This window comes from Salvelinus alpinus, chromosome 8, assembly GCF_045679555.1.
Source record: "Salvelinus alpinus chromosome 8, SLU_Salpinus.1, whole genome shotgun sequence".
NCBI lineage: Eukaryota > Metazoa > Chordata > Actinopteri > Salmoniformes > Salmonidae > Salvelinus > Salvelinus alpinus.
In genome coordinates this window covers 77,338,289-77,366,232 of record NC_092093.1, presented here as the reverse complement: position 1 = coordinate 77,366,232, position 27,944 = coordinate 77,338,289, and the positions used below count along the sequence as shown (strand labels likewise).

Here is a 27,944-nt window from a genome sequence, read left to right as displayed (position 1 = left end):
GAAGAAAATTGCCCTACCAACTAACCCTACACCCATTAAAAACCTCACCACTATTCCGCTACTTGGCCCTATCTGATCCTACACTAGGCTGGAGAATAATGTTACTTCTTCTGTGGGGTTTTACGGTGGACTACATCCTATTATGGTGTATTGCCGCCACCTACTGAGTGGGGTGAAAACTGAGAGGCTTTAACTCCGAAAAAGAGGAAAAAACGTCAACAAAACCAAAAATAAAACAAAATAGTCTGTCTTCCTACTCAGATCTCTACACAGCCTCTGCGGCCTGAGAGGGGGGAACATCTACAGATAATATTCCCTGCGATGTCTTGGCTGTGAAGTCCTGGAGATCCAAAAACCTTTTAGGTTTCACAATGTCCAGTTTCTTAGATTTCTTGGTTGTTTGGCCAGTACAATGAATCACCAGCGCAATAAACGCAACCAAATCCACTACTTAACAATCTGTGTTTCAGGATCCTTTAACTGATGAACGACTTTCTCAGCAAGCTGCGGGGCATCCACTACCATGTCATCCACATCTCCATTTCCTCCAACAATTTCCACTGCCTCCGCATAGGAGACCCGCTGGACAGCCATCTCGTCCTCCTTCACCCTGACAGGGCACTCCGGGGGACTCAGGAATTTGATTCCCACCACAACTGCAGCATTATACACCCTCCGACTCTTCAACAACATTTTTCTTCATCCTGCACACACTTGACATGCGTGTCCAAACATTTTACAATTCTGGAATAACACAGGAGACTTTCGCACACTTCCAGTTTAAAAAGGCACTTTAAAAACAAGATGTGGTATTTTGAGAATTTTTTTGTATTTTAAAAACACATTCCAAGAGGCCTTTTACTTCAATACTGATTTCACACAAACACTGTTACAGATTAAATGTCCTGTGATTTCAGAACAAAGGTCACCATTTTTAACATTGATCAACATGAAACACATTGGTTGAATCAACGTTGTTTTCACGTCGTTTCATCGAAATTACATAGAACCAATGTGGAATAGATGTTGAATTGACATCTGTGCCCAATGGGAAGGCTTTGCAATGAAGCCATATTTGGCTTTGCTTGGAATGAGCACAGAAAAAATGACCTGAGGTTGAATACTGAAATCTTATAGAATATTATACTAAAAATAAATTAAACTTCCAATTTTGTCACATAAAGACATGTCAATTGATTGTGTAATTCAATAGTGCAACGATCACTTTTAAAACATCAATGTAATAGCACTTCTTCACGCAATAAATTATATCTGATGACAAGGTTAGAGTCAACCAATGGTTTTCTATGATTGACAATTATGTGATTGATGTGATAAATTCATATTTAAAAACTGCTCTCAATGATAAATCCAGATTCTTGTAATCCTGCTTAATGGATGACTATTTTATACACAAATCAATGTGTTTACTACACATACTCTTTGGCTGAAAAAATAATTTATAACCACAATGCAAAAGGTATGTTTTAGCCTCAGGTCCTGTCTGAAACTCGATTTCTTCATTCCAAATGGCACTCTATTCCCTATATACAGTAGTTAACTACTTTTGATCTGAGCCCATTGGTCATCGTCAAAAGTAGTGCACTATAAAGGGAATAGAGTGCAATTTGGAGTACAGATATTGTCTTTGAATGGTAAAACCCTTTGCTCATACCAGTCCTGTGGCAAAATCCTTAATTTCAAACAGTGGTTCAAGAAATGAAATAATCTTAAAAGTATATACACATAACTGTACTTAAAATATATAAAAAAATGCATAGAAAATAAAATGTTAGTAAACATACCAAATCTATTGGCCAAATGTAATGTTAATACTGAAGCAACAAAAAGAAGAAATGACAAAATACATACAATGAATCCCCCCTCCCATGCCACTATCCCTCTCACCCTCGATTCGCTATAACTATATTTGCATACAGTGTTTTTCAAGCTCCATCATTTGCCTTCATATTTGGGGTTGACCACTGTCGTAACAGCACTCTTGTAGATAGGGTTTTCGCCCTGGAAGGCACAAGAGAAACAAGGAGAAAACATTAGAATTGTAATGTACAGTCAGTCATACTATATCTGTCACATAACATGGCAGTCGTGTGAACACAGCTGCAACAAATTTATTAGGAAAAAACACCACAGCAAAATCCGAGCCATCCATTTAGAATATCAAATGATTATGAAGCATTCTTTGGACAGATCTTTCCAACTGATCGTGCGATCACCTGGATACGTTGCTGTCATTGTGAGTGAGCATTTGTGTTGTCATCCAGGAACACTTTTAAAAGAAATATCAACAAACGTCACAGTCACAACATGCCATTTCCATCATATTGTAGAATTAAATATGATATAAATATTAGACTTAAACTGAAGTGTACTGGGCCTACACGTGACTACCTGTTAATACTTACCTCCATTTAAACTACTAACAGAGGGGACAGCTTGTGTTGACCAACAAAACAATAGATATTATGGTGGGTTTTAATATCCCCTCATATGGATCTTTCTGCACAGTTTCATCAACTGTCTTATTTGGCCCAAAGAGACCAAATGCATGCCAGAAATAATGAGATGGATGAAATAGTGACAGTTTACAGTATGTTGACAAACACAAACATATAAACAAACAGGAAACCCATGCAGGAAAACAGAGGAGAGGGAAAGTAAATACAAACTTATAGAACCACAGCTTTATGTCCATAGTTTGGGTTCTGGAACTTATTAATAGGACTCTTGTAAATGGGATTCTCTTGCTATGGGTTGAGAGAGTGGGACAGAAAATTAAGAACAGGAAACAGAGAATGAAATGGAAAGCATAGGTGAAGACAAATGAGAAGGAATGAAACAATGATATGACAAAGAAGTGAAAAAATGAATACCCTGAAAAAGGGGTATTTCTACATCAGGATCCAAGACTGAGTTTTACTTTTTTTTTTACCAGGCAAGTCACTTAAGAACAAATTCTTATATTCAATGACGGCCTAGGAACAGTGGGTTAACTGCCTTGTTCAGGGGCAGAAATACAGATTTTTACCTTGTCACCTCAGGGATTTGATCTTGCAACCTTCCGGTTACTAGTCCAACGCCCTAACCACTAGGCTACCTGCTGCCCCATGTTGATCATCTCCCTTTGAAAATCATCTTACAGTGCTGGGTATATGCCCCTTTTATACAGTACCAGTCAAAATGTTGGACACACCTACTCATTCAACGTTTTTTCTTAATTTTTTACGATTTTCTACATTGTAGAATAATAGTGAAGACATCAAAACTATGAAATAACACATATGGAATCATGTAGTAACAAAAAAAAGTGATAAACAAATCAAAAAATATTTTTGATTCTTCAAAGTAGCCACCCTTTGCCTTAATGACAGCTTTACACACTCTTGGGATTCTCTCAACCAGTTTCACCTGGAATGCTTTTCCAACAGTCTTGAAGGAGTTCCCACATATGCTGAGCACTTGTTGGCTGCTTTTCCTTCACTCTGCGGTCCAACTCATCCCTAACCATCTCAATTGGGTTGAGGTCAGGTGATTGTGGAGGCCAGGTTATCTGGTGTAGCACTCCATCATTCTCCTTGGTCAAATAGCCCTTACACAGCCTGGAGGTGTGTTGGGTCATTGTCCTGTTGAAAAACAAATGATAGTCCCACTAAGCGCAAACCAGATGGGATGGCGTATCGCTGCAGAATGCTGTGGTAGCCATTCTGGTTAAGTGTGCCTTGAATTCTAAATAAATCACCCACAGTGTAACCAGCGAAGCATCATCACACCACCTTCTCCATGCTTCACGGTGGGAACCACACATGTGGAGATCATCCGTTCACCTACTCTGCATCTCACAAAGACACAGCGATTGGAACCAAAAACCTCAAATTTTGAATCTTTAGACCAAAGGACAGATTTCCACCGGTCTAACGTCCATTGCTCATGTTTCTTGGCCCAAGCAAGTCTCTTCTTCTTATTGGTCTCCTTTAGTAGTGGTTTCTTTGCAGCAATTAGACCATGAAGGCCTGATTCACACAGTCTCCTCTGGACAGTTGATGTTGAGATGTGTCTTACTTTAACTCTGAAGCATTTATTTGGGCTGCAATTTCTGAGACTGATAACTAATGAACTTGTCCTCTGCAGCAGAGGTAACTGGGTCTTCCTTACCTGTGGCGGCCCTCATGAGAGCCAGTTTCATCATAGCGCTTGATGGTTTTTGAGACTGCACTTGAAGAAAAGTTCAAAGTTCTTGACATTTTCCGGATTGATTGACCTTCATGTCTTAAAGTAATGATGGACTGTCGTTTCTCTTCGCTTATTTGAGCTGTTCTTGCCATAATATGGACTTGGTCTTTTACCAAATAGGGCTATCTTCTGTATACCACCCCTACTTTGTCACAACACAACTGATTGGCTCAAATGCATTAAGGAGGAAATCAATTCAACAAATTAACTTAACAAGGCACACCTGTTAATTGAAAGGTATTCCAGGTGACCTAATGAAACTGGTTGAGAGAATGCCAAGAGTGTGCAAAGCTGTCATCAAGGCAAATGATGGCTACTTTGAAGAATCTCAAATATAAAATATATTTTGATTTGTTAAACACTTTTTTGCTAACTACATGATTCCATTTGTGCTATTTCATAGTTGTGATGTCTTCACTATTTATTCTACAACGTAGAAAATCGTAAAAATAAAGAAAAACCCTTGAATGAGTAGGTGTGTCAACACTTTTGACTGGTACTGTATCAAGCCAGGTCAGTCTGCTCTCTCATACAGTCATTTAGGTCTGGTGTCTTCTCCATGTACCATAATGAGAGGATCCAGAAGCCTCAGTGCCCTGCCCATGTCACCAGACCAGAGAGGCTATCACATGTGGCTGGTCTGACTGGGAGTAATCAGGATGAGCTGAATCATTAAGGATTTCAAACCCTGCCCGCTGTCCGGAATGTAACATCTGCCTGCTGTGTGGATAACACGCCACTAGGTTGAAGCATAACACAGAACAAACTAAGCTGCTGTAGCCACTCCCATGAAAAGACAGATGTGTGTCCAGACCTTCGCATTCCAAAAAGGCTACCGTTTTTCATAGCCGTATTTTGCACAGAGATTACTTAAAACTACAGGGTTTTAAGAAGTTTTTAAACAAACTGTTGGGTAGGACTGTGGAAAAATGAGTGTGACATCTAATGAAGTCATCGTCAAAAGCAACAGGTCTGTCATAGTCATGAAAGGTTGAGAGAGAGAAAAACATTTCCAATTCTGTGTTCCTTTAGAAGTTTGTTCTCTGTGTAAGAGATTCACACAGAGGCCATATCTATAACACCCGTTTTCCACATCTCAATCAACCTACTGAAATTACAGTCAGGGACAATACAAACTAGGACCTGCAAAAGTACATCAGCATCATCATCATCACCGTGCTTCTACACCTGCATTGTTTGCTGTTTGGGGTTTTAGGCTGGGTTTCTGTACAGCACTTTGATATATCAGCTGATGTAAGAAGGGCTATATAAATACATTTGATTTGATCATCCCCATTATGGGCCAGAGCAAACAGTTCTCCAAGATGGTTTCCTGCATCCTGTATCTACCATCTCTACTCTCTTACCGTGTCCCATTTAGCATTCATCTTCTCCTTCTCAAACTTGGCGAACTCTCTCCTGTCATGGATGATCATGAGCAGCTTCCAGATGAGAAGCAAAGCCAGGCCGATCAGCACGATGCCCGCCACCACGCCAGCCACGATGGGGATGATGTCAGGGCCCGCAGGGCAGTCTGGAACACAGGCAGGAAACACACAGCCAGGAACATTCAGTTATCCCAACTTTTATTTATTTATTTAACCAGGCAAGTCAGTTACTGTAAGAACAAATGCTGATTTACAATGACGTCCTGATTTGCATTATATCTAGGCCCAGGAACTTTACCTGACCCTGTAAGCTGATCAGGAAGAACTTCAGGGCGGAGTACTAGGTCCTAGTGCCATTAGAGCCAAGAGTTTTTCCTAGTCAGGTCAAAAACGCCTGGCTCTAATCACAAAATGACTCCATAGACAAACAAATAACCTACTTTTTCACTCTGTAATATCCTCTGTCACAATGACATAGTAGGCTGTATGTAATATGCTCTCACCTAGTGTTTCAACCACATGGACCTCCTTCTCTGTCTTGTTGTTGACAGCGTAGCTGTAGTAGAACCAGCAGTTGTTGACATCCCTCTCCTTACAGTGCATCAGGGGGAAGGCCTGTCCTGGCTGAGGCAGCTTGTCCCTGTCCTTCACCGTGATCAGGTTGAAGTAGCTACAGTCTCTCTCACACGTGTCCTTCTTCTCCCCCGTCCCAAAGGCCCTGCACTGAACACACTCCCTGTGGAAGACAGGACATTGACATGTAACTGTACAGATGGAGTAACACATGCAGGTAGTCTCGCATTGGGATGCTTGCTAGACTTGTGACATATTCACTACTGGAATACAAGAAAGCTGGATATTGAGGTTCCACTCCACATGCAGGTGTTTGTAGTGGACAATGCTGTACCCTTGCCACCACTACTGGTTTTAAATATCACAGTTGTGTCTAGACTGTTCATTGGTCCCCTTTCTTGGAATTATCAGAAGAAAGTAAACAAAGGTCACAATAATAATAGAGGTTAAGACAGATAAAGGAAGACATCTCTTCATGCCTTCTTAAAAGGTTAAGAGGCATTAAATTCAGGCTGAGGAAAGAGACAAGGAACCGGTCCCGCAAATAATAATACATTTAAAAAAAGCAGAATTCATTTCAACCATCACAACAAACCTTTATGTAATCCACACATAACAATCCCAGAGGGAAATACAGGATATAAAGCGGTTCAATTCAAAATTCTACATATACATTTTCAGAAACGTTAGCTTTTATTGTTTAAAGAAATTCTGAAAGAGATTGGTGTGGCACAGGGTTGATCATGGCACAGGGTTTAATCATGGCACAGGGTTGATCAATGACATACATGTATTTGTTTAAAATCTATCACTTGATGGTTTCATTTCAGAGAGACAAATAATCATGTTTTTTTAAAGAACTGTACAAATGATACATTTGACATCAAAAATCTATACAGTAATAGGAGATGTCTGTAAAAAATGTACATTTGATATTTTAGTCATTTAGCAGATACTGTTAGTCACTTTTGATAAGAGTAAGTGCATTCATGTTGAGATAACCACATATCAGTCAAATATACAGGATACGAACATTCCATTCCAGCTAAACAATGGACAGACAGGACCTGAGACTAAAGCATACATTTTGCATTGTGGTTTACAAAAAATAACATTTTTCATCTAAAATCTATGAATAAAAACATCTGAGAACAGTAATATTTTACACACACATGAAGGTACCCATAAGGAATCATTTCTGATGTAAAAACAGAAATGTGATTTTTTTTCAATATAGCATTTTGGAAATAAACTCGTTGTATATTGTTTTCTACATAGTTAAAACAGAATGAAATAAACAAATACAATTCATTCATTCCTTTATTCAACTCACTTGTGTTCTGCGCAGACCCCTGGACAGGTAGGACAGATCTCACAGCTGGGGCCCTGGAACTTAGGGTCAGTACACTTGCAGGCGCCACACTCACAGGTGCCTCGTCCGTTACAGATCTGCTTGTTGGAAGCCAGGCAGGTCGTGGTGTCCAGAGAACAGTCACAGGCACTGCCTGTCCAGTTGGCATCACATATACACACCCTGCACTCACAGTGACCATGTCCTGCCAGAACACAACACACAGGGTCAGAGATGATCCTCTAAAATTCAAACATAATTTCATATTATAGATAATATTCTAGATTAGAGATTAAATTAAGCTAAATTGAACACGGTAAATCTCATTTCGTAAAAGGCGATGTCTGATTTGATCAACTGATCTCTAATTTAATTGGGAAATCACCCATTACGCCACAAACACAGAGGTAGTTTGTGCTCTGAGGAAGATGTTCCACAGGTCTTGACCGTCATTTCACAGCAAACACAATCTTTATCAATCATCCAATGAACTGAACTCACGTACCTCCACAGAGTTTGTTGTTGGAGCGGTCACAGTTGAAGTTGTCACACTCGCAGAACATCCCGCTGTAGCGTTCCTCTGGGTTCTCTCTCTTCTTACACTCACAGGTTCCACACACACAGTCTCCGTTGTTGCTGCAGATGTCTGTACCGTTGTCTTTACGACAGTTCTTATCCAGGTCTTCGCTGGTCACCTCGTTGGTGCTGCACTCACACTGTCTACCAATACGGCCCTCATTGCACCTGACAGATCATAAAGGACATCTAATGTTATTAACAACAAGGGAGGACTGCAGAAAAGACTGCCTATGTAAAAATATTCACATGCAAACAGATGCAATGCACTTAAACAGTCACATGCTAATGGCCCATAGAAATAGATTTACATCACATTATATATACAGTATCAAATATCATAATGTGCCATGGAAATGATTACAATATGGAAGGTGAATAAGGGTTAAGATCTTCTGCTAGTGAAACATAAGTGCCTTACCTGCAGGCTCCACATTCATATGTCCCGTTGCCGTTGTGGCAGATCTCACTGTTCTCAATGCCATCTTTGTGACAGTCACACTCGCAGATGAAGTTCAGAGAGATCTCCACCTCCTCATTGAACCCTAGGGGCTTGATCTTGATGGTCTCTGGTTTGCCCATTTTAGGACACTGCTTAGATGTGATGCTTATGGTGAAAGACACCTACAGATCAGGGATGAAGGGATACGTTCACACACAAGGCATAATAATCACATTTTGTAATAAAAACAATGACAACTCAGACACCTACAGATACTGACAACATGATCTTTACTTGATAAGCTAAAATAACTGAACCAGAAAGATTAAAAAAAGAAAAACATATGTATTTAGAATGGAAAACATTCAATGGCGTGTTGTTTTGGTTTCTCACCTCGTCACCGATGGAGATATTGGAGCATTTTCTTCCCATCTCTCCCTCACCAGTCACTCCGTTCTTGCAGCGTGACTGGTACATTATGGTCACTCCCTCTGGTAGCTTGCTGTTCTCCAGAATCACCTCTGAGGAAAGAGACTAGCACATAAAGAACAACAATTAGCCCTTTGTACACTATACACAACATTTTCAGTAGGCTTCAGTTTTACAAAAGCAGATTTTTGACTATTCCCATAGAAAGATCAGTTCAGAAAGAGAGATGTGATGACTTAACAATAGCAGCAGCATGGTTTTGCCAACTATTTTAAGGATGAAAGTTAGATAGTGTGCAGAAGTGCATCTTCTCCAGTAACTAAACCAACCCAATCTATACTTACATTGTAGGCATCAATAATGAGGTTGATAACGTTGCTGGAGTTAGCAGAGAGTGTCCCCACCGCAGATTTAGGAATGAGATTCTTTAACTCCTGAGAGAGAAAACACAATACACTAAATGATCATGTACTAGTATGTCAATAGGAATCCTGTCAATCTCTAAATACTCACCAGAAAAGTCTAGAGCAAAACAGTTGTGTCATGTTTTGCCTGACCCGTTTAGATTGCCTAGTAGTTTGATTGTGGTCTTGCATCACATAGTGGTAAGGTCTGAATCTAAAGTTACAACTTTTTGCAGTGTTGTGAGGTTCTAAATTCAGAGATCCAAGGTTGCGTCCCAAATGGCACTCAATCCCTACATAGTCCACAACTAATATCGGGAATAGGGTGCCATTTGGGACGCATCGTGTAATCAACTAAATGAGAACGCCATTCTACCGAGGTTGACAAATATTGTCCAAACATTGGACTGATGGGGATATGATAAAAGGTCATTACGGAACTCCAGACAGACTTCTAATTGGCTTGAAAAGCACTAGAGTGCAGCAGGGAACATTCAAAGGCTGCTGCCCAAATGGAACCCTATTCCCTACAAAGTGCACTACTATTGACCTGGGCCCATAGGGATCTCGTCAAAAGTAGGTCACTTTTTAGGGAACATGGTGCCATTTGGGAAACAACCAGAGATCCAAAGAGATGCTACTGGTAACAAGGAGCAGATGCTGCTCTTCAAAGAGTTGGGCTTCTTCTAACCTACAACAGACAAGCACAGGAAATTTAAAAGAAGAAAATGTTTTCCACACACACGTCCATGCACGCAAACACGCACACACACACACACGCCACACACACACACACACACACGCCACACACACACAACTGACCATGTAAACAGGCTGGAACTCCTCTGTGATGGCAAAGATCGTCTGGATGTTGTTGTCGCTAAGTTTCTGAACCAGGTGAGCGATGGAGGGATAGTCCTGTTACAGGGGGACAATGAGGAAGTAAGTACAGGTACCAGGTAAGCCCTTTGATGACATCACTAAGGGCAAGTAGCCCATTCCCTTTAAATCTTGTCATATTCAAAATACAGACCACACAGAAGACTAGAAAAAAAAGTCACAATACATACAGTACATAGGAGTGCATTATTATACTACATAGCGCATTATTACACTACATAGTGTATTATTATAATGCATAGTGCATTACTATAATGCATAGTGCATTACTATAATGCATTACTATAATCCATTATTATACTACATAGTGTATTATTATACTACATAGTGCATTATTATACCACATAGTGTATTACCATACATACATAGTAGTGGCTCATTGTGTACATGTTGTTCTCCAGGTGGCATTTCCCATCGTTGGGCAAAACTATCCCTCCCAGTTTCCCGTCTCCAGCAAAGTGGAAGCCAGCATCAGTGGAGAACACCAGCAGACGGGTGACGTTCCTCCAGCCAATGTGCTCCTGGGGAAGGGAGGGAGAGAGGGAGGCCTATTAAAACTTGTAAAAATTAACCACAAACAGAAAAAGGACACAGCCTACAGAAATACCAGAGAACAAAATTACAAGACTTACGAAAGATTCAGGAAGTATATATCAAAATCTATGAACAACTATGTGAGCGGTTACCCTCTTAAAACAGCAGTTTAGCGCCCTAGAGTGAATTAACTTTCAAACGTTTAAAAAAAAAAGGCCTTCTCTAAGCATATACACATTAAGCCTTGACTCCAGCCATTTTCAAATGAGAATAGGGTGTTGAGGTCAAGGACCATGAGACAGTCAATATAAAGCCCTGATTAAAGTATTATTGGAACTTTATGGGCTGGTTTTCTGGACAGATATCAAGCCTAGTCCTGGAGTAAAAAGTAAGCTGAATGGAGAAAGCTTTTCAGTCCTGGACTAGGCTTGATCTATGTCCGGGAAACTATCCCTAAATATGATAGAAACATATTACTTACACCACACACAGCCACTTGCATGATGGCATCGAAGCCTCCCTCTGGTGAGTCCAGGTTTCCAGAGATCTGCTGTTGTCCCACCAGGGTGTTGAACTCCTGTCCATTGCTGGTCAGCTTCAGGACGTTCTTGTAGCTGAAGGGACTGGTGCAGTTCTGGTCCCCCGTACAGGGGTTCAGCAGCTTGGCTGGGGTGGTGCTAATGTAAGGCATCACCGTCTTCTCTACAAAGGAACCAAAACCTAGAAGAAGAAGAGATCCATCTCATATATAAACTGTATTGTTAGGGAGACGGGACACCAATTTGTTAGCTTCAAAACATCTTTACTAAGATCAAACCGGTTATCTTACACGTGGCATTATGGGTATTGTAGTACAGTGTAACTATGCAATATGCACCCAACCTGAACTGAAAGCAGAAGAGATCAATTTAAAATGTAGAAGAGGTTCAAATAAATATAAACATCTCCAATCCTCATACAACCAGGCTGATTCTCAAGCTCACCGATTCTGAAATCAGATGTGATCTTTGACATCTCCAGCATCAGATGTGTTCCCAGGTTCTTGACGTTTTCCAGATCGTCCTTCATGGAGTAGGACAGGTCCATCAGGTAGTAGAGGTCAATGGGGTAATCCTCGGCACGTTTGAACTTCAGGTTAAAAGACTGGGGTTCACCTGCAGTACACAGACAAATGGGCAAGGTTAAGCCGGGGACTACTGACTTGCTAACTCTGGCATATTTACATTGATGTGAACACTGAAATCCAGTATCTCTACTTACACATCATCATCTGCTCATTTATCACTCCAGTGTTAATTTGCTAAATTCTAATTATTCGCTCCTATGGCCTATTTATTGCCTACCTCCTCATGCCTTTTGCACACACTGTACATAGACTTTCTTTTTCTACTGTGTCATTGACTTGTTTATTGTGTTATTGGCTTGTTTATTGTTTACTCCATGTGTAACTCTGTGTTGTTGTCTGTGTCACACTGCTTTGCTTTATCTTGGCCAGGTCGCAGTTGCAGATGAGAACTTGTTCTCAACTAGCCTACCTGGTTAAATAAAGGTTAAATAAATAAATAATAAAAAAATTATTTGGAACACTCCTTCCAAATCATAATAGCTAAACCACTCAAAAGAAAATGGAGGCTACTGTAACTAATCAACATAACAGTGAAAGACCACGGAGGAACAGCAGGATAAACAAAAAAGACCCTCAGCAACGCTGCGTCAACAATGGTTGTCAAGCAAGATGTTTTGGCTGAAGCAAAATGAACTAAGACTTCATCCCTAATGACACCCGATTCCTAACATAAGGCACTACTTTTGACTAGAGCTAAAAGTAGTGCACTAAATAGTGAAAAGGGTTCCATTTGGGACGCAACCCAATCAAACGTAACAGTTCCATTTAAGTTTTTACCAGATCTGAGGCTGAGGGTGAGTTTCTGTGGCTGGATCTGTGTGATGTCCTCTGGTCGGAGTTTCCCTTCTCCCTTGTTGCGGTTGGTCACAGCCTTGTTCTTCAGGAGCTGCTGGCTGCCTCGGGGGTTCTCTACCTTGGTGGAGCTGCAACCTCTCTTCCTCAGGGACTCCAGCTCGTCACAGCGGGTCGATGTGGCCTCACCCTGCTCCAGGAACTCCTGGGAGAGAGGAGGTGTAAGTATCATGACACATTGCATTATGGCACTCAGAGGAAATCCACCCAAAAATGTAAGGTCCTTATTTTCTGAAAATGTATCTCCTACACTCCCAAGCAGGTTATAAAGGTTACAAACAATATTGCCCGACACACTCGTGTTTTAATTCCAAGGAATTAAGGAATTTAATTCCAAGGAACAGACTCTTCAAGTTGTAACGCTGAGTCAGTTGATATTAAGGTTGTGTAGCATCAATGCAGTAACAATGTTATTGGCAAAATCATATCCACGTACTGGGTCCATGCACCAGCCACATTTCGCTCCCACTTGAATACACTCCCCACAGGATTTGGCATTAGCCTTGATGCACTCGTTCCCTTCTGGAATGGAAAAACAAAGGTTGAAAAGAAGCAAACTCATCATAGACTCCTAAAACCTAACCAGGAAATAAGCCAGAGTGTACACATTGTGTAATTTGGAAAACTGTGTGGCTCAGAGAGAACTGTGTGGCTCAGAGACAGAATGGAATATTACGCTGTTCCGTAGGTCCATGATGTCTTCACTACTATGCTCAAAGAAATGCTCAAAGAAACATGAACTGTAAACCCCAGTGTGATGTCATTACTCAACTTTTGAGGAAACCTGTTGCACTTAATATATCTGAGTACAGTTACTTAAAGTGATTTGTAGTCATTACTCAAACCAACAGAGTAACTGTTACCCTGTAGGGGGTTCAGATTTGAGTTGTATCAGCTTGATTTCTTTTTTGCATATGCCCCCACTAATCCACGCCTCCAATATAATTTCCCAGTGTGCCTTGCCTTTTCGAGTGAGTCCTGTGGCCTTCACCAAGTGAGTTCCTAGGTGAATGTTATCATTATAATTAAACTCTTTATGACAATACATTACATATCTCAGATTTTATAGAATGGCGCCGGAGGGGATGGCTGCTGTTGTACGTGCTTCTAACCAACTGTGCTATTTTGTTAGTTTTTTTGCGTTGTTTGTAATTATTATTATTTTTTTACCTATTTTGTACATAATGTTGCTGCTACCGTCTCTTATGACTGAAAATAACTTCTGGGCATCAGAACAGCGATTACTCACCTCGAACTGAACAAAGATTTTTTCCAAGTCTGACGCAAAGGATATACTGCTTTCTCGGGAACGTGAATAAAAGACGGAGAAAAAGGGGGGCGGAGGTCAGGCTGCCTTCTGAGAATTCGTAGGCGAGTGAGTAAACCTCCACTGCCATCCGTTCTATTGGCCAACATGCAATCATTGGAAAACAAAATGAATGATATACGATCAAGACTGTCCTACCAACAGGACATGAAAAACTGTATTATCTTATGTTTCACCAAGTCGTGGCTGAGCGACAAGGATAATATAGAGCTGGCAGAATTTTCCATGCATCGGCAGGACAGAGAAGCTACGTCTGGGAAGACGAGGAGCGGGGGGTGTGTGTCTATTTGTCAATAACAGCTGGTGCGCAATGCCTAATATTAAAGAAGTCTCGAGGTATTGCTCGCCTGAGGTAAAATACTTTATGACAAGCTGTAGACCACATTATCTACCAAGAGAGTTCTCATCTATATTATTCGTAGCCATCTATTTACCACCACAGACCGATGCTGGCACTAAGACTGCACTCAACCAGCTGTATAAGGCCAAGCAAACAAGAAAATGCTCATCCAGAAGCAGCGCTCCTAGTGGCAGGGGACTTTAATGCAGGCAAACTTAAATCCGTTTTACCTCATGTCTACCAGCATCTCACATGTGCAACCAGAGGAAAAACAACTCTAGACCACATTTACTCCACACACAGAGAAGCACAGAAAAGCCCTCCATTTGTCAAATCTGACCATAATTCTATCCTTCTTATTCCTGCTTACAAGCAAAAACTAAAGCAGGAAGTACCAATGACTTGCTCAATACGGAGGTGGTCAGATATGACTCCGTCATAGCATAGCATAGACCCCATCATAGCACTGAGACTACACTTGTGAAGGTGGTAAATGATCTTTTAATGGCGTCAGACCGAGGCTCTGCATCTGTCCTCGTGCTACTAGACCTTAGTGCTGCCTTTGACACCATCGATCACCACATTCTTTTGGAGAGACTGGAAACCCAAATTGGTCTACACGGACAAGTTCTGGCCTGGTTTAGATCTTACCTGTCGGAAAGATATCAGTTTGTCTCTGTGAATGGTTTGTCCTCTGACAAATCAACTGTACATTTCGGTGTTCCACAAGGTTCCGTTTTAAGACCACTATTGTTTTCACTATATATTTTACCTCTTGGGGATGTTATTCGAAAACATAATGTTAACTTTCACTGCTATGCGGATGACACACAGCTGTACATTTCAATGAAACATGGTGAAGCACCAAAATTGCCCTCGCTAGAAGCCTGTGTTTCAGACATAAGGAAGTGGATGGCTGCAAACTTTCTACTTTTAAACTCGGACAAAACAGAGATGCTTGTTCTAGGTCCCAAGAAACAAAGAGATCTTCTGTTAAATCTGACAATTAATCTTGATGGTTGTAAAGTCGTCTCAAATAAAACTGTGAAGGACCTCGGCGTTACTCTTGACCCTGATCTCTCTTTTGACGAACATATCAAGACTGTTTCAAGGACAGCTTTTTTCCATCTACGTGACATTGCAAAAATCAGAAATTTTCTGTCCAAAAATGATGCAGAAAAATTTATCCATGCATTTGTTACTTCTAGGTTAGACTACTGCAATGCTCTACTTTCCTGCTACCCGGATAAAGCACTAAATAAACTTCAGTTAGTGCTAAATACGGCTGCTAGAATCCTGACTAGAACCAAGAAATTTGATCATATTACTCCAGTGCTAGCTTCCCTACACTGGCTTCCTGTTAAGGCAAGGGCTGATTTCAAGGTTTTACTGTTAACCTATAAAGCGTTACATGGGCTTGCTCCTACCTATCTTTCCGAGTTGGTCCTGCCGTACATACCTACACGTACGCTACGGTCACAAGACGCAGGCCTCCTAATTGTCCCTAGAATTTCTAAGCAAACAGCGGGAGGCAGGGCTTTCTCCTATAGATCTCCATTTTTATGGAATAGTCTGCCTACCCATGTGAGAGACGCAGACTCGGTCTCAACCTTTAAGTCTTTACTGAAGACTTATCTCTTCAGTAGGTCATATGATTGAGTGTAGTCTGGCCCAGGAGTGTGAAGGTGAACGGAAAGGCTCTGGAGCAACGAACCGCCCTTGCTGTCTCTGCCTGGCCGGTTCCCCTCTCTCCACTGGGATTCTCTGCCCCTAACCCTATTACACTGGCTTACTGGTGCTCTTTCATGCCGTCCCTAGGTGGGGTGCGTCACTTGAGTGGGTTGAGTTACTGACGTGATCTTCCTTATATCCGTGTAAAGGAAAGAATGAATGGGGCCATGTATCGTGAGATTTTGAGTGAAAACCTCCTTCCATCAGCAAGGGCATTGAAGATGAAACGTGGCTGAGTCTTTCAGCATGACAATGATCCCAAACACACCGCCCGGGCAACGAAGGAGTGGCTTCGTAAGAAGCATTTCAAGGTCCTGGAGTGGCCTAGCCAGTCTCCAGATCTCAACCCCATAGAAAATCTTTGGAGGGAGTTGAAAGTCCATGTTGCCCAGCAACAGCCCCAAAACATCACTGCTCTAGAGGAGATCTGCATGGAGGAATGGGCCAAAATACCAGCAACAGTGTGTGAAAACCTTGTGAAGACTTACAGAAAACGTTGGACCTCTGTCATTGCCAACAAAGGGTATATAACAAAGTATTGAGATAAACTTTTGTTATTGACCAAATACTTATTTTCCACCATAATTTGCAAATAAATTCATTAAAAATCCTACAATGTGATTTTCTGGATTTTTTTTCTCATTTTGTCTGTCATAGTTGAAGTGTACCTATGATGAAAATTACAGGCCTCTCTCATCTTTTTAAGTGGGAGAACTTGCACAATTGGTGGCTGACTAAATACTTTTTTGCCCCACTGTAAGTATTCAGACCCTTTGCCATGAGACTCGAAATTAAGCTCAGGTGCATCCTGTTTCCATTGAACATTGTTGAGATGTTTCTACAACTTGATTGGAGTCCATCTGTGGTAAATTAAATTGATTGGACATGATTTGGCAAGGAACACACTTGTCTATATAAGGTCCCACAGTTGAGAGTGCATGTCAGAGCAATATGTAAATGAATACTTATGTAAAATATAATATTTTTTTACTTTGAATAAATTAGCAAAAATGTATAAAAATCTGTTTTTGCTTTGTCATTATGGGGTATTGTGTGTAGATAAATGAGGGGGAAAACGATTTAATCAATTTGAGAGTAAGGCTGTAAACTACAAAATGTGGAAAAAGTCAAGGGGTCTGAATACTTTCGAAAGGCACTGTATATCTCTCTATTATTTATCTTTGTGCAGCATAAAATTAATCAATCAATCCCTCAATGTACATGCAAAAACACAGATATTACATATTTTTTGTATCTACCTGCAGTAGAGCAGCTGGGGAAAAAGTACATTTGTTATCATAACTTTAAAAATGTAGTTGATGTGACTTCCCATTGTCCCCCACGATGAAAATCGGGGAGGGAACTGTGGATCTGTCTGCGTCTATTCGTTCGTACGTCATACGCGATATCTCAGACAGCACTGGTGACGAAACATGGGTGAATGATGTGTCTTGCCATAGAAATACGGCATTTACAAAATTACACCGATTGGCCCAAGGTGGGAGCTATAGTAATTAACTGAAATGTGTTAGTCACACACAATCTCAATTTGCTCAAAATGGGGTGCTGTATCATTCATGGGGGACGACACGTTTACTGTTGCCTTGTTTAGTTGAGAGTCAGGACAACAAATTTTAAGAAATAATGACTTTTCATTGACTTTGAGCTCAACTTACTTGAAGTATTTGAGTAAAAATGTCTTGGGGTTTACAGTGTAGGTGGAGCTGCTTCTTCTTCTGACTAATGACATCATTACATTACAGCAGCATGCTCAGTTGGGGTCTTACGGGACATCAGGCAGTTAATCACTATTCTGTACTGTATATTTATGATGCGGTATAGTAGAAATATATTATGATTAGATGATGTACTGTGTAGTCAGTGTACAGAAACAGAATACTGTTGAGGGTTGATTTTGTCTAACAAGGTGGATGTTACAGTAAGTAAAGCAGAAACTTGAGATAAGATGGAGAATAATCTTACCTTGCTGAGCACTGCTGTAACAAATGACTCCTAACAACGTTGAAATCAGAAGTAGTTTCAGGTCCATCTGAAAAAATGTTAAATGTGAGGATACAGTAAAGGTGGAGGTGAATACTGTGTTTTTGTTTACATTTCTTGTACCATAGAAGACAGACGTTGTGAATGTATTTACATTTGTAGTACCATAGAATGCATGAGGCTTGGTGATCTTATGCATACATTCTTCCTTCCCTTGACTAAAAGGACCAGTTAACTGATATAGCCTTAGGGCCCGGAGTTCTTCCTGGTCAGGTGGTCACATGGTCTGAACGCCTATATATTATAGATATAATCAGTAACTGTATTATCTCATGACATGGGCCATTACTCTACTTATGCTCCCATGTAAGCTGTGGTTCTCTAATGGTCCGTTTAACCAGAGAAGTCAGAGTGTATTTAGTCTCCCTGTCGTTGAGGGTTGAGCTGGGGACTGAGTGTAAAACAGGGAATGAGTCATTGACCTGAGTCATCAAAGGGGGTGGGTGTGGGTGTGTGTGCCGAATAGGGATCGATATACATTGCAGGAAGACTTTTGACCCTATGGAGCCTAGCTGGGCTATTTACAGGAGGGAGGGAGGGAGGGATAGATGGCGGGAAGGAGGGCAATGGAGAGGGAGGGGAGACTGCAGGTTAGTGAAGGAAGAAGAATGACATGTGAGAGGAGGTTGTTTTATTGAATTAGCTCCTGACTGTTATCCTGTGACACACTGAGAATAGCAGACCTCTGCCTCCCTGCCATCAGATAGTTTATTACCTCCCATTATAACCAGGCATTTTACAGATAGCCTAGAAAGAAATCAGCCTCAATGTTTCAACTCTATTTAGTGGTACAGCTTTAACAGAAGCTGTTATCTCAGGGTAGTAAGTTGGTGGTTTTGAAGATATCCCTCTAATGGCTGTGCTTTGGCAAAGTGGGTGGGGTTATGGCCTGCCTGGTTGGCCCTGTCTGGGGGCATCGTCGGACAGGGCCACAGTGTCTCCCAACTCCTCCTGTCTCAGCCTCCAGTATTTATGCTGCAATAGTTTGTGTCTCGGGGCTAGGGTCAGTCTGTTATATCTGGAGTATTTCTCCTGTCTTTGTCCTGTGTGAATTTAAGTATGCTCACTTTAATTCTCTCCCTCTCCCCTCCCGGGGGACCTGAGTCCTGGGACCATGCCTCAGGACTACCTGGCCTGATGACTCCTTGCTGTCCCCAGTCCACCTGGTCGTGCTGCTGCTCCAGTTTCAACTGTTATGCCTGCGGCTATGGAACCCTGATCTGTTCACCGGACGTGCTACCTTGTCCTGGACCTGCTGTTTTCGACTCTCCCTCTTCCGCACCTGCTGTCTCTAACTCTGAATGCTCGGCTATGATAATCCAACTGACATTTACTCTTGAGATGCTGACCTGTTGCACCCTCTACAACCACTGCTAATTTTTATTTGACCCTGCTGGTCATCATTGAACGTTTGAACATTTTGGCCATGTACTGTTATAATCTCAACCCGGCATGGCCACACCTCAGAGCCTGGTTCCTCTCTAGGTTTCTGCCTTTCTAGAGAGTTTTTTCCTAGCCACCGTGCTTCTACATCTGCATTGCTTGCTGTTTGGGGTTTTAGGCTGTATAGCACTTTGTGACATTGGGCTTTATAAATTGATTGATTTAAATGGGTGAGGGGACAATGCTACTACGTTGATGGAGAAGAGATAAGCACAGCATCCATGACACAATCCCTTAAGGTGGAGAAGGGGGTTGAGAGTGCACCAATGTGGAGAATTTACTAGAAACTTCCTGTCTCAGTACGACACACCAACCCTAGGAAGTTGAGTAGAGACTCATCCCAATTGGCATCCTATTCCTTTGGGATGCAGACTTCAGCTGGTAGCCTACAGGACAATCCTCTGCATTGTCTTTCTACCGAGGCCATCCATCCAACACAGAACTGCTAATCACCAGCATGCTGTCCTAACATCAATGCACATGGTTAACATTAAGGATAGAAGGGCTAGTGATGAGGAAGCTCAAGAGGAATTCTCCCCCATTACACAGTTACTGCACTGAGGGTGCTGTGCTCGTCTGTATGTTGTCGGTTGTATGTGTATGTTTTGTAAAACAAAACATATAATTAAATCTTGCAAAAGAATGCTTGTGCATTCTCAGCACAGTACGTGGTGAGAAATAAGTTCTGGCAGTCAGTACTGTATGGTGTTGAGTGAAGCATTCCTGGGCACCTCGTGTGTGTCCCATCATGTTCTATATAGAGCCTAGCAGGACAGACAGCCTGTCTTCAACCCCCAGATTAGATCAGATGGACTAGGGCCTCTGACTGGCTGACTATAATTCAGTTATTGATGAGTTGTTGACGAAACAAATGTCTTAGAGAAAGAGATTAAGGCAGCCTTTTGCTTTAGCTAAAAGCTTCTGCAAAGTAGTTCAACTTCACTAAACAAAGATTTGTACAAACGGCCCTGCAAACCCTTTGTCCCAGATAGAATAAACATCTGTGACCTCTGGACAGAACCAAAACCACAGCCTCTGTTGGTCCAGCACAGAGTTCCAGGGAACCATTATGTGTTAAACTATGCTTGTAAAATGCCAGCGAGGGGTCAAGTTAGAAAAACAAAAGGGCTGCTTCTATTCTATGAAGCTTAGCAGCTGGTGACAGGAATGCTCTTCAAGACCTCCACTGTCAGAGGGAAAGGGACTAGTGGACAGAACGATATGTAGACCAACACACTGGTACTGTCCTACCCCATATTGAAGATGAGAAACGTACACATAACTTAAGAATTTGTATCTTTTGGCCAGATCTTTCACTGGGCAGATATGCAGCACAGGGGCCAATGGGCTGGACTGAGACTGATATGGTAACTTGACTAAACAACCAAATTGCTCAAGTATATCCACTTTGGGAGGGCAACAAAAATCTGAGATCTTCATTAAACCTAAACCATGTCCAGAATTAGACATAGATCACTGGTCTGTAGACAACACAGTGCAGATTCCTTAAAACCATCCAGGTGATAGGATATACTGTCAACCACACACACACCATGAGCTTTGAGGGCACTATGGTTTTGAACGCTGAGCTGTAGTCAATGAATAACATTCTCACATAGGTGTTCCTTTTTTCCAGGTGGGAAAGGGCAGTGTTCAGTGCAATAGAGAATGCATTATCTGTGGATCTGTTGGGGCAGTAGGCAAATTGGAGTGGGTCTAGGGTTTCTGGGATAATGGTGTTGATGTGAGCCATGACCAGCCTTTCAAAGCACTTCATGGATACAGACGTGAGTGCTACGGGTCGGGAGTCAATTAGGCAGGTTACCTTAGTGTTCTTGGGCACAGGGACTATGGTGGTCTGCTTGAAACATGCTGGTATTACAGACTCATTCAGGGACAGGTTGAAAATGTCAGTGAAGACCCTTGCCAGTTTGTCAGTGCGTGCTAGGAGTACACGTCCTGGTAATCCATCTGGCCAGTCATCCTGAACAGCTGATGCTCTCATGCATGCTTCAGTGTTACTTGCCTCGAAGCTAGCATATAACTAATTTAGCTTGTCTGGTAGGCCCGTGTCACTGGGCAGCTCGCAGCTGTAATAGTTTACAAGCCCTTCCACATCCGACGAGCGTCGGTCCTTGTGTAGTACGATTCAATCTTAGTCCTGTATTGATGCTTTGCATGTTTGATGGTTCGTCGGAGGGCATCCCACTCCATGAAATCGGCAGCTCTAGTCTTTAGCTCAGTGCGGATGTCGCCTGTAATCCATGGCTTCTGGTTGGGGTATGTACGTACAGTCACTGTGGGGATGACGTCATCGATGCACTTATTGACGAAGCCAGTGATGGATGTGGTGCACTTCTCAATGCCATCGGAAGAATCCTGGAACATATTCTAGTCTGTGCTAGCAAAACAGTCCTGTACCTTAGCATCTGCTTCATCTGACCCCTTTCTTATTGACCAAGTCACTGGTGCTTCCTGCTTTACTTTTTGCTTGTAATGATTTGACAAATGGAGTGCGAGGGAGAGCTTTGTACGTGTCTCTGTGTGTGGAGTAAAGGTAGCAAAACCTCAAGACTTACTTAGATTTTGTGCACCAGCTGTTGTTTACAACTATACATAGACCGCCACCCCTTGTCTTACCAGAGGCCGCTGTTCTATCCTGTCGAAAAAGTTTAAACCCGCCAGCTGTATGCTATTCATGTCATCGTTCAGCCACGACCTGGTGAAACGTAACACATTACAGTTTTTAATGTCCCATTGGTAGGATATACCTATTTTATTATCGATTGATTGTACGTTGGCTAATAGGACCGATGGTAAAGGTAGATTACCCTCTCGGCGTCGGATCCTTACAAGGCACCCGGACCTTTGTCCTCGATACATCCGTCTCTTTCTTCTGCGAATGACGCCTTAGTTGGGCGTCTGAAGTAAATCCTTCCCGTCCGACTCGTTGAAGAAACAGTATTCCTCCAGTACGGGGTGAGTAATCGCTGTCCTGATATCTAGAAGCTCTTTTCGGTCATAAAACACGGTGGCAGAAACATTATGTACAAAGTTACAAATAATGCAAAAAAACATACACAATAGCAAAATTGGTTATGGGATCGTAAAACGGCAGCCATCTCCTTTGGCGCCATGAACAGCTCAGGAACAGCTATGTTCCTGAGGAACAGCTATATTCCTGAGCTGAGTGGAGCTGCCATATTTGGACAGGCACCAGCTTTCATGCCCCCTCTCTTCTACCACAACCTCCCTCCCCACCCCCTACCCTACTAGTGATGGGAGAGGAAAAAAAATCGATACAGTTACATATCGGGATATTATTTTTTGACGATATATCATATTGTTTTGCCAACATCACAATATTGTTTTTGAGCTAGTTGACTTTACATGCACCAAAACGCCAATTTGTTTTTAGCACTTTTATTTCCAAGACTGGTCAAAACTCATTTTGCTCGTCATGCTCTCTCTTGTCTCTCTGCAGCAGACATATTGTGAGCAATATGTTACATTGAAGAGCAATAAAATCACAGTATTGAATCGCAATACACACATATCATATTGCCTCCGTACTCAACTGGTGGACCGCGGACCGGATCCAGAACGGGGTCAATACGGACCAGCCCCCCCCCCCAAAAAAGACTAAATATCATATAAACACACAAGACATGAAAGAATGCATAGAATTGCAGGAAAATTGCTCTGAAAATGCAAAATGTAATCTCTATCAACAAGAGGGGTGTGAACAGTTTGGGGGAGCATGGGTTGTGAGGTGGGGGTTTATTACCACGCCAATAAATTACATTATCCATCCGGACCTTTGCCACCTAGACAAGTTGTGTGACCGGACCTTCTCAAATAGTTCTTCAGTACCCCTGTCATATCGCACCTGAGTATCGTGATAATCTCGTATCGTGAGGTCCCTGTCAATACCCAGCCTTACCTCCTACCTAATAATTTCCCATGATAACCACCCATTTCCTTCTAAAAATACACAGCCCACTCTGACCACTCTCCCTGTTATTTTTATTGAGCTGCCCTCTTGGCCCGATCTCCATTATAAAGAGGTCTTCTGACCTCAATAGGACTTCCTGAATACATAAAGGTTAAATAAATAAAAATGCAGACCAACTGTGTATAAAGTCAGATGGGTTAAACACAATCTCTTCCTGTCTAGTGTAGATTGTTAAAACAGCTGAGCATCAGATTCAGATTGAGTTGCACTCGCAGGTCTTAGTCACAACTGAGTGAGTGGCTTTATTTATTTAGAGGCTTCCTTCCTTTAGAAATATCTACATGTCAGCGAATACTTCCTAGCAGCAGCAGCAATATTACAATCACAAACGCTAAGCTAGCTGCTTTTCTGGGTAAAACAGAGAGAGAACTTGGCAGTACTCCAGAGAGAGAGAGAGAGAAAGAGATCCTATGGCAGCAGTCCCAGACTGGTTTACTACAGTCGCAGACCCCTGACAAACAGGAAATACATCTCAACTGAAATGATGCTGAAATATAAATCAGTTGCAAGATAAGTCATCGCTCTCCTTCTCTCCCTCCCCATTCTTGCTCTCTTTATCTCTCTCTCCCTCCCCTTTCTTGCTCTCTTTATCTCTCTCTCTCCCTCCCCTTTCTTGCTCTCTTTATCTCTCTCCCTCCCCATTCTTGCTCTCTTTATCTCTCTCTCCCTCCCCTTTCTTGCTCTATTTATGAATCACTCTCTCAATTCAATTTCAATTCAATTTCAATTCAATTTAAGGGCCTTATTGGCACGGGAAACATATGTTTACATTGTCAAAGCAAGTGAAATAGATAATAAACAATAACATTTATACTGTAAACATTACACTTACAAAAGTTCCAAAATAATAAAGACATTTCAAATGTCATTATGTATATGTACAGTGTTGTAATGATGTGCAAATAGTTAAAGTACAAAAGGGAAAATAAATAAACAAATATAGGTTGTATTTACAATGGTGTTTGTTCTTCCCTGGTTGCCCTTTTCTTGTGGCAACAGGTCACAAATCTTGCTGCTGTGATGGCACACTGTGGTATTTCACCCAGTAGATATGTGAGTTTATCAAAATTGGGTTTGTTTTCTAATTCTTTGTGGATCTGTATAATCTGAGGGAAATATGTGTCTCTAATATGGTCATACATTTGGCAGGAGGTTAGGAAGTGCAGCTCAGTTTCCACCTCATTATGTGAGCCGTGTGCACATAGCCTGTCTTCTCTTGAGAGTCAGGTCTGCCTATGGCGGCCTCTCTCAATAGCAAGGCTATGCTCACTGAGTCTGTACATAGTCAAAGCTTTCCTTAAGTCCCCCCAACCCTACTCATGAGTCAGGTTTAAACCACAACCATGATATCATATATCATATAATCTCAAATAGGGGGTGAGTGTGAAACATGGCTGTCACTGTGTTGAAAATAGCAGGGCAGTGTTAAAACTACTTCTGACTCACCCACATGGTTAACACTCAGATAATAATCAACAGTCTCACAGACTAGGCCTATGAGCATTATTCAGGCAAGGGGGAAGAGAGAGACATTTAATATGAATCTTAGCTAACGGCCACCAATCACTTCCATACAAAATATTTCCTGTTGCACACGACCCCAGATTCCCCCGATGAACAGCTGAGCTATGATATTAATGAGTTCAGCTGCACTGAGAGATGAAATAGGGGAGATGAATACTATAAGCCTAGGGGCTTGCTCTCTGAGCTGGAGTTCAGGCAGGCAGCAGCAGCAGTGGTAGTCAGACCTGGGTTCAAATACTACTTGAAATTAATTAAATACTATTCTATTGGTTAATTAAGCCAGGCAAGCTCAGTCAAGCATATTAAAAATGAGTTCAAATAGTATTTGAACCCAGGTCTGGCAGGAGTACAGTGAGTCGTATCCCTAAGCGTTGGTTTGCTGAGTTGGCCCTTCCTTTGTTGGAACACAGGAAGCTCATCTCAATCACACAGGATGCCGGCCGGCGTGCTGCCTGGCAACGGGCCAAATCCCCCTTTAAGGCCGGCGCATAACGTGGGGATACAACTGCAGGGAGGCCAGGCTCTGTGGACACTGGAGAGGAGAATAGCAGTCCAGGGAAGCTAGTATATATACACACACACACACACACACACACACACACACACACACACACACACACACACACACACACACACACACACACACACACACACACACACACACACACACACACACACACACACACACACACACACACACACACACACACAAAGCTTTAGGGTGGAGAGGAGAAAGCCTCAGTAGTGGCTGAGTAACAGACACAGCCAACAGCCTCTGTGGAAGCTGCATGGAGACTGGAGGGGATATGACTCTGATTCATGGTGACTCCTATGGTAATCAACACCATACGAGTTAACAGCTATGTATTAGGGTTATAGGAGAGAGAGCCTTCGGAGGAAGGGAGGCCCGGGGAGCCAGTAAAGCCACATGATTGTCTATGTGGATTGACTGTGTCTGACCTGCTCCTTTAGATCTATCCATCCTAAATCATTTAAGGTCTGGGAAAACACGACAATACCGCAACAAGCATATTCAGAGATACCACAACCAAACATTGCTTATCCTTATTGGGTAATAGAGGCAAAACTTAATATAAGAGAAGGCCCCTCAGTAAGAGTAAATCATTTGGGTAGCTAGTAGAAACAATATGGATAGCTAGTAGAAACAATATGGATAGCTAGTAGAAACAATATGGATAGCTAGTAGAAACAACTTGGAGAGCTAGTAGATAATAAATTGGATAGCTAGTAGAAACAATATGGATAGCTAGTAGATAATAAATTGGATAGCTAGTAGATAATAAATTGGATAGCTAGTAGAAACAACATGGATAGCTAGTAGATAATAAATTGGATAGCTAGTAGAAACAATATGGAGAGCTAGTAGAAACAATATGGATAGCTAGTAGATAATAAATTGGATAGCTAGTAGAAACAATATGGATAGCTAGTAGAAACAATATGGATAGCTAGTAGAAACAACATGGATAGCTAGTAGAAACAATATGGATAGCTAGTAGAAACAATATGGATAGCTAGTAGAAACAACATGGATAGCTAGTAGAAACAACATGGATAGCTAGTAGATAATAACTTGGATAGCTAGTAGATAATAACTTGGATAGCTAGTAGAAACAATATGGATAGCTAGTAGAAACAATATGGATAGCTAGTAGAAACAACATGGATAGCTAGTAGATAATAACTTGGAGAGCTAGTAGATAATAACTTGGATAGCTAGTAGATAATAACTTGGATAGCTAGTAGATAATAACTTGGATAGCTAGTAGAAACAATATGGAGAGCTAGTAGATAATAACTTGGATAGCTAGTAAATAATAACTTGGATAGCTAGTAGAAACAACATGGATAGCTAGTAGAAACAACTTGGAGAGCTAGTAGATAATAACTTGGAGAGCTAGTAGATAATAACTTGGAGAGCTAGTAGATAATAACTTGGAGAGCTAGTAGATAATAACTTGGAGAGCTAGTAGATAATAACTTGGAGAGCTAGTAGATAATAACTTGGAGAGCTAGTAGATAATAACTTGGAGAGCTAGTAGATAATAACTTGGAGAGCTAGTAGAAACATCACAGTGAAAAAGACGACCATTAAAACAAGTCAATATTTACAGTGAGAAGTGATTGATCAGGCTCCCAGAGCCTTGGTGTTGGAGTAGGATCAACACAGACGCTCAGGGCTTTAATGAGGTCCCTCAGCCTGCTGTAGGAAAGTCTGCTAACTGCCCACTACCGTGCTCCCAGTTAAGCTACGGACTCATTTACTAAAGCTGTCTATTACCAGTAATAACAGAAGTTCTGTGTTACGTGAGCCTTTGAGGGCAAAGATACTTTCACTAAGGGCATTGTGACGTCTACATTGAGTGCAAACAAATGAACAGAGTACAAAACAGTCAAGCTGTTCAACAGAAGCGAACATGCCACAAGTGTTAGGCCTACAGAACGCAGCCCATGTGAAAACTCAACTCACTCTATTAGGTCTAAGTTGAGAACTTACTGCTTGGCTTTCTCCTGACAGCCAAGTCAAAGTAGTGTTCTAATCAGACTTGTAATACTACAGTCATCAGCTTGTTAGGGTCAGCTGTGGACACCTTTAGGCCGGTTAACACGGTAAAATTGGCATTAGGTTGCAGGCTCAACACTTGAACAAGAGGGT

The 27,944-nt window shown here is 41.7% G+C and overlaps 1 protein-coding gene across 7 annotated transcripts in view; it reads right to left on the bottom strand.

Annotated features, from left to right (window-relative positions):
* Window positions 1-805: 805 nt before the first annotated feature.
* The window catches only part of LOC139583734 (integrin beta-1-like), an 81,363-nt gene continuing 54,224 nt past the window's right edge, over window positions 806-27,944 (bottom strand). For 2 of the 7 annotated variants that reach the window (XM_071415140.1, XM_071415141.1), the window contains exons 15-17: window positions 5,619-5,785; window positions 2,691-2,768; window positions 806-2,022 (exon numbers count right to left, since the gene is read on the bottom strand). In XM_071415140.1, coding sequence (XP_071271241.1) covers window positions 2,691-2,768; window positions 5,619-5,785 — 245 coding nt within the window. In that variant the 3' untranslated portion in view covers window positions 806-2,022. Of the gene's footprint in view, window positions 2,023-2,690; window positions 2,769-5,618; window positions 5,786-6,142; window positions 6,376-7,545; window positions 7,769-8,068; window positions 8,308-8,560; window positions 8,764-8,974; window positions 9,116-9,354; window positions 9,445-10,236; window positions 10,333-10,679; window positions 10,836-11,329; window positions 11,569-11,831; window positions 12,003-12,751; window positions 12,972-13,262; window positions 13,349-18,207; window positions 18,275-27,944 lie in introns of all 7 variants that reach the window. The other 5 variants (XM_071415143.1, XM_071415145.1, XM_071415146.1 and 2 more) reach the window with 5 other exon arrangements.